Source organism: Mycteria americana, chromosome 5 (genome assembly GCF_035582795.1).
Source record: "Mycteria americana isolate JAX WOST 10 ecotype Jacksonville Zoo and Gardens chromosome 5, USCA_MyAme_1.0, whole genome shotgun sequence".
NCBI lineage: Eukaryota > Metazoa > Chordata > Aves > Ciconiiformes > Ciconiidae > Mycteria > Mycteria americana.
The window spans coordinates 49,425,019-49,437,577 of record NC_134369.1 but is presented as its reverse complement, the minus strand read 5'-3'; the positions used below and the strand labels follow the sequence as shown (position 1 = coordinate 49,437,577).

The 12,559-nt window shown below is 44.7% G+C and overlaps 2 protein-coding genes across 3 annotated transcripts in view; one reads left to right on the top strand and one right to left on the bottom strand.

Moving 5' to 3' along the window:
• ADCK1 (aarF domain containing kinase 1) overlaps nucleotides 1–4,345 on the bottom strand; it is an 81,301-nt gene extending 76,956 nt beyond the window's left edge. The window contains exons 1-2 of the mRNA XM_075503341.1: nucleotides 4,281–4,345; nucleotides 1,108–1,245 (exon numbers count right to left, since the gene is read on the bottom strand). Coding sequence (XP_075359456.1) covers nucleotides 1,108–1,233 — 126 coding nt within the window. The 5' untranslated portion in view covers nucleotides 1,234–1,245; nucleotides 4,281–4,345. The remainder of the gene's footprint in view (nucleotides 1–1,107; nucleotides 1,246–4,280) is intronic.
• ISM2 (isthmin 2) overlaps nucleotides 1–12,559 on the top strand; it is a 411,356-nt gene that overhangs the window by 226,808 nt on the left and 171,989 nt on the right. The gene's annotated exons all lie outside the window — the stretch shown is intronic.

The window sequence follows — 12,559 nt, the reverse complement described above, 5'->3', positions numbered from 1 at the left end:
GAGCACGAAGCTTAGCGCTTATTTATTTAGCACCTACTAGCTAAGAAGGAAAGATTACAGTTTGTATTTCTGCCCTCACCCTTTCAAAATAAACACTCATTTTTCACAATAGTTCATGGTGCGGCTTGCACATATAAACGGCATGGCACCTGAGCCAACCCACAGAGCTTCTTTCTTATTGCATCTGCCCTCAGGAGCTGACTCCCTGTAAAACTCATTAATGAAGTGCTTAAAAGTCATAGAATATGCAGACAGACAGCTGCTTACCACTGGGGGTCTGTAAATGATGGAGATCATGGCCTGAAGTGACAGATGTATAATGCAAGTGAGGGAGACTGACACCCCCTCCAGAGTCTCTGCTCTCCTTGTTCCTGGCTGCTCATGGATTCATCAGTGAATACCCTCAAGGAGAAGGCAGCAACCTGTTTGGCTGACAGTCTCCCTTCTAAGGTTTTCTGGAGTGGTGATCAACACAAGGGCAAAACAGCAGTGATGCTAGGCAGATGTAGCACTTCTTTTATGAATCTGGAAACCAATCCATCTCAGAAGTACATAATCTCCCGTCCTCACTTTACCCTTGCTTTGAGAATGATACTCTAAACACCTGCCCTCCTCTCCCCAAATCTCTCATACTAAGGGTCACAGGGCAATGGCTACTGTAGCATATTGATACAACAACCATGACCCTTAAAACAAAATGTTCCAGTGTAAAAAATGGCATATGCAGACAAGATGGTTTGAACCAAGTCACTGTTAAAGGCAGCACGATGCCATACCTGGGTGACTGACCTTGAAGGGTGGCTGATGAACATGTGGGCCCAAAGTGAGCCTTTGCTCTGAAAGTCCCACCCTATCCAGGGTAGCAGAGACAGCTCTGTTTGTTTCTTCCAGAACATGCAAACAACAGCTCTATTCCTTCTATGCTTTCACCTCTTTTCTCCCCACTGTGTCAACAACTTGAAGAGCTCCCTATTGACCTTCTGACTCCCAGAGCCAGCTGCCAACTGGAAATGCAGAGAGGGAATGCAGGAAATTCCAAGTTCTTGTGAACTCCAATTCCCTTACCCACCGAGCAATCTTCCTGCATATTACTAGGATGAAACTTACTGTGGCAATGGCTCGGCCCACACGAACAACTCCAAAATCGTTGGGATCCAGGAACTTGTTGCCATAGAGATAGATGCCAGAAGTGGCTGCCACCAACGAGGCAAGTTTCAAGGCCCTTCGTGCCATGACTGATGAACCCTGCTGAGACACAAAACAGCAACTGTAACATCTGAGAAGGACATAGTGAGCCGATGCCTACAGCCCCAAGGGACCTGACAATCCAAGTTTTAATTGCTCCTTGGTTAATGATGCATCGCTAGCACTGCCCTTAGCCAAGAGCTCAAGCAATCATGCAGCACCCAAACGCAAGCTCTGACTCCATTGCTGTTTCTAACTCAACAGTGCCTATGGGCCACAAACTCACTGTGCTAGACCTTGGGCACCCATAACAAAACATTTGTTCATGGTCCCAAAGGCTTTACAAGGAGAAACAACAGGTAGACAGCGACAAGGGAGCATGTGCTCACCAAAAGTCAATTCTGATCACTGCAATAGGCTGCCTCTTCACTGCAAATGTTTTGAAGATATCACAGCATAGGCAGATTGCAAACAAGCAAACAGATGTAAACAAGCAGGGTTTAAAAAGAGCTCTTGCAACACCAAGGGGACCCAAAACTTGTTGGAAACTCTGCCAGACTAGATGTGAAAGTGCCTCACTGCTGATGAGTGGTGGGAGAAGAGGCGATGCATCCCTGGAGGCTGCGTGCAACTCCAGCAGCTGGTGGCAGACAGCAGCATACAACACAGAGGATGGAGGACCTGACCAGAGTGACCAAGCGAGACTTGTTTTGTCATCATCACCATCCCATTCAAGTGCCAGGCAGGGACTGCAGCAGCAGAACGGACATTTGGAAGAACCAACAGCCTAATCCTGGCTCTGTCAGAGGCTCAGCACAGGCCTGGGGTGAGACACTTGCCCCTCGCTCACTTTTTCTCTGGAAGACGAGGGTGGGGAATGAATGCATTTCCCACACTAAGCACTTTGCAGCACTGCATTCATTACTTACAGTATATAAAGTAGTGTAAACATGTAATTCATTACATGTGATATATATATTATGATTCTGTATGTCACTTTAGAGGATTCAGACCTGAAAAAAAATTACAAATCAGGTATATTTTTCTTTCCTTTCCCTTTGGCCAGTATTGGATAGAAAGTATGACTGACCATTCTTTCTGCTTACACCACAAATCAAGAGGCATGGTTCACCTACTCTGCAAGCGCTGAAGAGCACCCTTGACAGAGCGTGGGCTTTTACCCCATCAACATGGAGTCCACTAATCCTCCTGCTCTTAGACTTGATTAAGAAACTTTCCTACTTCTCTCTGTGAACATTTAGCGGGGTCAGTCTGGCTCGTGCCTTTTCTCTTGGAAGCCTTGTAACCAAAAAACATGCAGTGACACAGGTCAAGCCTTTCAAAAACAGTTCACAAGAACACAATCAGGGAAATAGACTAATATAACACAAGAGACCTCTGTACATGATCCTTAGCTAAACCTTATTATTTCCTTTTATTTACGTACAAGCCCTAGGTAACTTTGAGACAGAAAAGCCGAGATATATTCTGCCAGCGCCAGTCAGAGTGGCCTGCAGCACCCCAGCTCCTTCTCCTGTCAGAAGGGGCAGCCGGGTGATCAGGACTCCTCTGAACCTACGATCAAACTCAAGAGAAAATAAACCTGGCCCCTTGACTGCAGCCAAATGAACATGCGCTTCCCAAAAAAAAGCTGCCGTCCTCCCCCCGCCTGAACCTCTAGAAATTTTGGGGCTTCTTCCAGGAGGACTGATGTCTTTTGCACAGAAATCTCTTGTAACCTCTGTCACCTTCAAAAAACATTTTCTGCAAAGTGTTTTAATTAAACCATTTCTGCTCCTTGTATGTTTTTGTAAAATTTCATTTATTGGAAAGTGAAAGGTGCAAACAGTGACATTTTCTTAACACAGAAAATATGCCTCTCTCTATTTTTTCCTTCACCTTCTTTATTACTAAAAGAACATTTGCTTGAAAGCAGGATGCAAGTCCATCTGTTCTTGCATCTTATTCCTACCTGAGGCTACAATCTGCAGTTCATGACATCACATCTATTGCCGTACCCGCCAGCTGTACGTCACAAACAGAAGATGGGAACCTTAGGTAGCAAATAAACAGGCACAGCAGCTGAGCTCTCCAGCAACAAAGTTCCTGCTTTCATGCTTAACGCGTTGTCCCAATAAAAAGGGAAGAACTAAAACCCCTCCAATATAAGGTACAGAAATGGAATTGTCAGCAATCAATTGTATTTCAAAGTTTTGCATAAGGTGTCGAGGAGCCTCTTCCACGTAAATGAGCCGTTACAACACCCCTAGGGCCATCTCAAAGACCCTGTCAGCTGTGACATACGCCTCGGATGTCGATGCCTCTCGTTATTAAGGCCTGCGCCGATGAACCACCTCCTGCTCTGCTTTGCCTAGGTGAGCTGGCTTCTTTGACTTTCACACGACTTCGCACACGCAAGGTGCCCTTTCCTTACAGCCGGGCGCCGTGCCTCTCCTACTCCCACTCGGGGGAGCCGGCGCGGACGGGAGGTTACCAGTTTTCTCCCAGAGCCCCGGAGGTGACCCCCTCGAGGCCCACCACCTGCCCAGGCCTGCGCCCCGCCGCGGCAGCACTGCCCGGGAGATCGCGCTCTCCCGAGGCCCAGGGAGCGCTGACCGCCCCCAGGGGCCGCCGCAATGCCCCAAGGCGGCCGGCTCGCCCCCTGAGCCCGCGCCCGCCGCGGCAGCAGCGCGGCCCGAGGTCCCCCCGTGAGGGCGAGGGGCCGGCTCCGGCTGCTTTCGGTTCTCCTCCAGGCGCGCCGTGCCGTGCCGTGCCGTGCCGTGCCGTGCCGTGCCTCCCGGAGCAGCCCCCGCCGCTCCCGCCTTCAGAAACAACCCCGGCCTCGCCGAGCCCTGCGGCAACCGGGCCTCCACCCCCGGGGCCTGCGCCCGCGGCGGACATCCGCCGCCTGGGCCCGGACCCCCTAGCCCGGCGGCACCAGCCGGGGCGCGAAGGGGCCGAATCGGGCCGAGGGGCCCGAAGCCGCAGCTGAGGGGGTGGGAGGGCAGCGAGAGGCCGGGCCCCTGCCCGCCGGACCCTCGGCAGCCTCCAGCACCGCGTCGGCCCCTCCGCCGGCGCACGGAACCGGCACTTACCGCCTCGCCGGCACCGCGGCACTTCAACTCCCGCGCGCCCAGCCGCTTGGTCTCCCTCCGCCTCGCACATGGTACGGCCCTGCCCCGCGCGGCATGCTGGGACATGTAGTCTCCGGCTGCGGCCGCTCGGACAGGCGGGGGCGCGGCGGGACTCCGAGGGGCGGCCCCTGGGCGAGCCCACAGGGAAGCGGCGGGGGGGCAGCCGGGCGGCGCTGCGCACCGGCGGCCCCCGGGCTGCTCTAAAGCTCCTGCCCCAGCTGCAGGGCTGCGTGCTGCTCCCCCTCGTAGTTACAAAAGAGGAGGTGGACGGGCAGCACCCTCCAGTTCAGTGTACAACAGGGTAACACAATCTCCACTTTATCGGTGGGGCTCCCAACTGGCACAGGTGCCCAGAAAAGCCGTCTTCTGTACCTTTAAAAAAAAAACTCAGACTTTGTGATGTTTTAATTGGTTTTCAATGTTTGCTCACTGAAAGCCCTGCAGCAGGGAGAAGATATGTATATATGTATGTGTATATACATATACACACCAGAAATCATGAGAGAGGGTAGAAATACCAAACTCAGATATTAGGGCATTCCCTTTCTATACCTATGAAAGGTGCTGGAGGGGCACTGATGCTTTTATCGACCAGAAATCAGAACTGCTCTTCAGCGAAGGGTGTGGGTTTGGCCAGGGCACTATGAACATTTTACCTCATGAGTCTGGCTATTGCAACACATTGGGATTAGGTGTGAGCACAGTCACCTACACAGCCGTAGCATGTGGGCTGGCAACACCGTGTCTGTTCCTGGTGCTAAGGGAGTGCTCTCACCAGAGTGCTTCTGGCAATAGAGTTGAACACTTTTGTCCTGCTCCTGTTGAACACAAAACAACATTGTCCATCATGTGGTCAGATCCTCAAGCAGCCTAAATTGATAGCATAAACTATGCAGCTATACTTAGCTTTTATCATTCAGTGAAATGCATACATGGCTGCCTAATATCAGCTTATATTTAAGGCTATAATTCCAAAGGCCAAAGAGATGTGTATCATAAATATCTCAGAAACTGCTCTTCTCCGTCCAAGAGAATGATGCAGTACAACAACTGTGTTCATCAAGAATAAAAGAGCTGTTGGCAACAAGGATAATAATTGCAGAATGAAAAAAAAGCTTTCTCTGCAGCTAACCTTTAGCTCCTTACTATAAGAAATGAAAATTATAATAAATTTTATTGTATTAAAGGTTCAATGCAAAACCAATCTCTTCACCAACGTCTTCTTGCAATAAAGATTACAATAAAAGAGAGAAAGAACAAAGCAGAGAATGAAAAATTGTTGCTGAATCAGCATAAATGTTGTAAGAGATTCATATTCTCTGGAGCAAATACCTAGTTTGATAGTCACCCACTTGAAATTTAGCATTTCTGGTTGAACTTTTCTCCTATTGTGAAAAAAAGGAAACTCAATGTTGTTTTTGAGTCAGTATCTTTCTGATAAGAGAACCTGCAGTTCAACAACACCAGGGAACCCATAGTGGAAAACTGTAAGTATCTGGGACAGAGTTAAGGACACAGCTACCACAATTAATCCTTAATACATTAAAAGGATGTCAGAGACCAAAACCAGAATGAGACTGAAAAGATCTTAATAATTCTTTGAGAGTTAAAGTTTCCAAGAGGATTCTGGAAACACTGAAACAAATCCAGGAAAGCATCACCACACTGTGTTTCCATTCATATTTACAGGGATACAATTGCACCCGAAATGGTAGAGACAGGGCAAAAAGTGATCTAGAAACACTCAGATTATGAGTGTTGACCAGCCTCTCTTCCAGGATGGCCAGGTTTTTCATCCCAACCCCTGTGGAAAGTGCTGTAAAGGTAACCTGTCTACCTTCTCCCTGGCTGTAGGACAGTGGTATATTAAAGGTTTTCCTAAAAGATCAGAATAATATTGGGAATATTTGCTGGGTACCCCTTTTGTTTCCATCTGGCTTCCTTTCAGTTTTGTTTTCCCTACTTGTCCCCTGCGTCAGACATTAACACAAATGCCTGCACAAGGTGGGCATCCTGACAAAGCACCTACAAGTTATGAAGGGCAGAGTTAAGGGTGATTACCCTGCCAACACATTGAGGATACAGGGCCCACATGGCCATTTGCTGCATCAGCCATATGATGACAAAACTGGCCACAATCCCGTAAGTTTCTTTCCCTTCTTGGACAGATGGGGGCTTTTGAACTGATGGGATGCAGTGAAGCATCCCATCTTAGTCTTGGACCATTACAAATTGTGTAGGAAAGACTATTTGTTGGAAGGAATCTTTACAGTTTAGAGGGTGATGTTAAAAGAGGAAGAAAATAAAAAGTGAGGGAGGTATGCACATGATGTACTACTGAGAAAATGAGGGAGAAATGAGTGCAGGCTGAACATGAAGTAACCACTCTGAATCACAGACTAAAATAAGCTTAGAAATATGGGGAAAAGATCTACTCCTGCATCTACTACAGCCTGTGGAAGTTTTGCTATAGATTTTTGTGTTTGCAAATTCATGACCTCCATGGCACAGGCTGATACTGGGCATAATAGCGGGGTATCCGTTTAAAGCTACTGTGCTACTGCATATAAAAATCCAAAATAGAGACTGTAACCCCAGCACAACCACTGATTCCTGATCACAGCTTGCTGCTTCTACCCAGGATGCTTAAGACTGTGGCCCAGGCTATCAATCCCCTGCTTTAACCATTAAGTCACACACACTGGTAAAGCTCCCAGCAAAGGGAGCAGGTCAGTATCTGATTTTTGCTGGCCTCTCCTGGAAAAGCCATGGGAGGTTGCTTCAGACTAATTCTGTTCCTTGCAGCTTTCAGTTAAACAGGCTGATGCTGGGTCTGCTGCAGAGAGGGGAGAAAAAAAAAGAGGCTTTTGTAGTATAACAATGCCGTGTGCCGATGTGCAGTGGGCAATTATGTAACCAAGGCTAAATCTTTCTATAATTAGAACAAGCACCTAGTTAGAGTGATCAGAGCTCTTTTGTGTGAGCCTGCACGGGGGTACGCAAGAAACAGCTTGGCTCAAAAGAAAGATGCTGGCTTGATTTCCCTTTCCCTTTCAACTGGTGAATAAATTAAATCTCAGATTACCCCAAATTGCTGTGAAAGATGAAAAGCGAAAAGCGTTTCCTTTTCATTCTTGTTGAAGACATTTGCATCCCAGGTGTCAATCTCATGAAATGCAGAAACAAACCCAAAGACTCAGGCCTCTCTGTCCCAAGCACTGGAGTGGGAAGAGCAATCAGACTGCCTGAATAATGGACAGAAGGTCAGTACCAGCTCTTCCTACTGGGAATCAATCTCTTTTTTAGATTCTCTCTGATGAAAACCATGGAAAGATATCTGGAAAGTCTCACTGATAACAGACATTCCTCATGTATAGGAGGAGGCATGGGAAAAGAGATCAAAACAGTCCCAGAAAGCAGGTGATCCTATGATTTTGTGGACCCAGAGCACTAGCTTAACAAGGAGATGTGAAAAGGTATGGGGAGAAATTGCTACCAGTGCAGTGGGAAGAACAGCTTGACCCAGCAGATCCTTGTGATCTGTCCTGCCATTCCGTGGATGGTCAGCAACAGAAATACTGAGGCAGGTCCATCTTCTGCAGCTATAAACAAGTTCAGCTCTAAAACTCACTGTAGCAATGCCAATTTATACAAGTTGAAGATCTGGCTAGTGGGATCTCTGCTGCTAGAGATCTGTATTTTCGAAATATTTTCTGATTCTTTTCTGGTTAGTTCAGGTCACCAGAAGAAATATTACAAACACCTCGGTATAAGGGTTGACAGCTGTGCAAATCAACGTGGAAGACAGGAAGCAAAGCAACCTACCTGGAGCTAATTCCAGATCTAGCTTAACATACTCCACAGGTCTCCTGCTAGGCCAAACCCACCCACGTTCTTGGTCCAACTTAAAATGGAGATTGGCAGGTTTTGTCTTTCTATCAGCAACGGAAAGCTCAGAGCTGACTTTGGGAGCCATCCAATTTTAGAATAGGATCTTCTTACCGATCATATTGTACAGAGCCAGTATTTGGATAAGACAGCTCTTGAAAGAAACATGCCCATTGCCCCAGGTCAGTCAGTGCCTTCGAGTCAGTAGTGACCCACGTCTGAATGTGACAACAGAAAGTGATGTGCTGCTTGAAGAGCTGTGCTTTAGGTGAGCTGCAAAATCCACTTCTACTAGTATTTTTTTTTGTTCCTTCAAGGCCTTTGCTCAACCTTGTTGCCCAGTATCAGTTTAGACAATCACACACAACCTTCATATCTCTCTCTCATAATTTCTGTTGGCAAAAATGTTCCCCTTCGCTTTGTTTGCTAAAGCTGTTGGTGGCTAAAGGATACTCCACTTCTTGCAGGTCATTGGGAAGTGTCAGTGGGCCACCGTGTTCTACGTTAAAAGAAGATGTCTATCAGCCAGCAGTGGAATGCTTCCAGAAATAATCCTTTGCAAAACACCCTGGATAGAGTCTGGAAGGCGTTGCAGAAGTACAAGATTATTTTTGCCCGAGAAAGTTTACTTTTCTACAAAGTATAACAAATAACAGAAATTAAACCAGCCTCCCTTTCAGTCATTCCAGGTAATACAGACATGGATTGAAAAATTTAAAGATTTTTACAAAAACACTAATAGACCTTCTGATCTTTCCCCCCCAGCTATAATTATTCCTTCTGAATGCTGCCTGTAACCCCTAAGGGAATGTGAAATGCGGGGGCTGCTGATGTGGCTGAACCTTTCCATCTAGGCAAATCTCTTCTTTTTCACTGTTTAGCATCTCACCTGTGGCATAATTTATCCCTTGAGTTAAGAAGTGTCATTTATTTTGATCATTTTTATCCCACAATGTGCAGTGACTATTAGGCATACAGATATCCGATATTAACAACAGCTTATTCCATTACCTTGTATTATCATCTTCATTTGTTACAAGATATTTCATGAACCATTTAATTCTGCATTTGCAAATGTGAAAAGTGCTGAAGTAGATAAAAAAGGTGAAGAGGATTTAACAGCCTAAATCTACCCCAAAAGACTCCTTGGAATGCATCAGAAATATGTTCTCAAAACCAGTTGTGGTATTCGCAGCAAAAAAGAAAAGTCCCTGCTGGCAGCCATACCAAGGATTAACTCCTCTGCAGAGCCTGAACTACTTACTCACCAAACAGAGGATCATTTTGGTGTACTTGTGAAAAGTGATGTATGTGGAGACCTGATAGCATTACTGTTCAGAAATGTTAAGCAAAAAAGATCATGGTAAAAATAAAAAGGAACTCATCTTTCCTTCTTAGAGACAGATCTATATTTGGGAGAAATGTATTTAAGGATCTCAGAACCATTGCTTGCCTAATGTTTTGTCTTATCAAAGCTCTGCCACAGCTGGCATCTTTGAACCATTACCAGGTCTGGTTCAGGAAAAGTCCAGATCTAGGAGATACATGGAGATGCACAGAGATGATTGATTCACAGAGCTAGAAGAGAATATTAACTTTTCTTGCCTGATGCTGCATATATTGTTGGACATTAAGTTTCATCTGGCTATTCCTGTATGGGCCCTGGTTGCTCAGGCTTGTAATAATGAAAGCACTTCTTCCCAAGAGACTTCAGCTTTGATTAGAAGACAACAAGGGATGGAAAAGTGAGCGCTCCCGCAGCTTTCCAAAGGTTAATCACTCTCATTGTTAAATATTTCTGCCTAATTTCTCATTTGAATTTCCTTAATTTCCACTTCCAGTCACTGTTTCTTGTTTTGCCTTCCTCTATGAGATTAAAGAGTACTTTCATATCTTGCATTTCTAACCCGTACAGGTACACATATGTGCTGATCAAATCTCAATTTTTTTATAATGAGCAAAACATGCTAAATATTTTAATTTACTCACTCAAATCATTTGTCCTTGTAATGTAATTGACAATAAGTACAGATAAATGGAGTTTACCTCATTCTAATCTGGCAATATAACATTTACCTCTTAAAAGTTCACCACAAAACACGTTTACTTATTTTATTTCCCCTACATTTCCAATTAACCCTAGCTTTGTATTATCTTTGTAGTCTTCTAACCCTCTTCAATCTTCCAGCATTGTTTTAAAAACTTGAATACCAGGACAACACAGTCCCTCTACAGTTCACCATGTCCCTACTTCTACATCCACAGGCTGCACGAGGCTTTTTGTTACTTCATAGCACAAGAAATTCATGCTACGCTGCTTCTCTCTATAACCCTCCTGGATCTTCACCCATGTAGCATACGTCTTCAGGTGTTGCACAGTGCTAATTCTTTAATTCAAATGTCATGAGAAGCAGAAGACAGACGTAACGGGAGGTGTATCAGGTCAGGTTCAAGGACAACTATGTGAATAATTTATTTCTTTGGTCTGGTGGCTAACCTAACACAAAACCTAAATTGTTTTCTCACATCAAGAAGAAAATTGGAAAAAAAACAAAAACCCACAAACAAACCAAAACACCATTCTACATGGAAAAAAAAGTATTAGATCAGAAAGTAAACACATTCTGGTTTAAAGAATTCTCCCACTTTCAAAAAAACAAGCACATTCACCCTATACTTGGCCAACAAACGTGGCTTTACACCAAAGTTTGAATAGGCCATTTTGAAAATGTTGAAAAAGATTCAAACTTTCCAAACCTCTCCCAGTTTTTGAGTTCAGGACTTCCAAACATTTTTTTTATCCAAGTAAACATTTTTGACCAGTTAAACCATGTATGTAAGCTTTTTCTAGGTTTGATATGTGACAGGTAATGCAGGGCAGGGACAAGAAGTTATTCACAGCTGGATTAGCAGCACGTGCATAAAAGACTGTGATATGTTTACAGAGCCATATGTTTTGTACAGGTTTTGAATAAGCTTGTACAGCCCCTCCATACCATATGGTCCCCTCTATCCAGTGCTAAGAGCCTTACATATTCACAAACTCAAAATTAGTCAACTCAGACATCAAAATTAAACCAAAAAGAAATTAAAAAGAAAGAGGTTCAAGGGGATGAAAATGAAATATTAAAAAGAAAAAAAGTATTAAAAAGAACGAGTGTTGCCTATAGCCAGCCAGCTATAAACACCTGCAAGCACGAACAGCTCACTGCCTGCAAAGAGAAAGAGACTGCACAGTTCTAAGAACAAGCTGTGAGACTGAGGAAACCAAAGGAGCATCCCCCTAGTGCAGGAGCTGAAGCATATTGCTCACCTACAATTTTACCTTCTAAACAACAATTTTGTATTGTGGCTGTCACGGAAACTGTGTTGCAAAATAGCTCACAAAGTTGTGTATTTACCCTACAGCATTAAATAATGCATCACAGCAAAGGAAGAAGGAGAAACTTCAAAGTAGGAGGGAGAAAAGATAATTTTTCAGCTGAGGCTAGTATAACAGCTGGAGACAGAGGCCATGGCAACTTCTGACGGTGAGAGGAGGCTTCTGAATCAGGAGGCAATATTGCCAGATGTGATGACAGCACTTCTGTTGCTAAATGACTGACAGAAATGGGTAGGAGAGAAGACAGATGAGTTTTGCTCAGGAAAATTATTGATAAACGATATACGTCAAAGTCTTTTACCTTTAGCTTTGTCTAAAGTGCTCATAAGAGGCCAGCTGTCTCGGAGTGAAGGGGAAGTACCTGTCATTCATAGAGGTGATGACAGAGCTGCTGTCACCACAATGCAAGGCCCAAGTCTGATTCCCGCTGGAGATGACGAGAGTTTTGGCATAGAAGGACTGCAACAGGCCTGTCTTTACTTTTCTCCAAATCTCCCCCATCTTAGAAATAGTAGCAGATGAATTTAGTCTGCAGGACTAGGCTGTCCTGCAGATTAGATAAGACAGACAAAATGACTAGAAGACTGCAAGACAGACATTCAGTCTGCCTTATAGTCTTCTGGCCTCATACGGTATGATTTTTTTATTTCTAATAAAAATTGTGTTTCTTATGCATTCTACCCTTTTCTTCTCTAGCCAGCTTCTGTTTCTCTTCTAGATGAATCATGCCTAGCACAATGGGACTCTTCTCCCTTTGATTCACTAGATGCTAACATAATGATAGCAGTTACTATCATTTAATAACTACATTTCTTTTTTTATATATGGTGCCATATACCACCACTTCAAAACAAATAGCAACTTATCCATGTAAAGGTCCACCTAGTTCGCACCACAATTCTCTGGGAAGTATTTTTCCCTATTTCACATTTTAACTATACTCTAAAGAGTGCATCTCTTGGCCTGATTT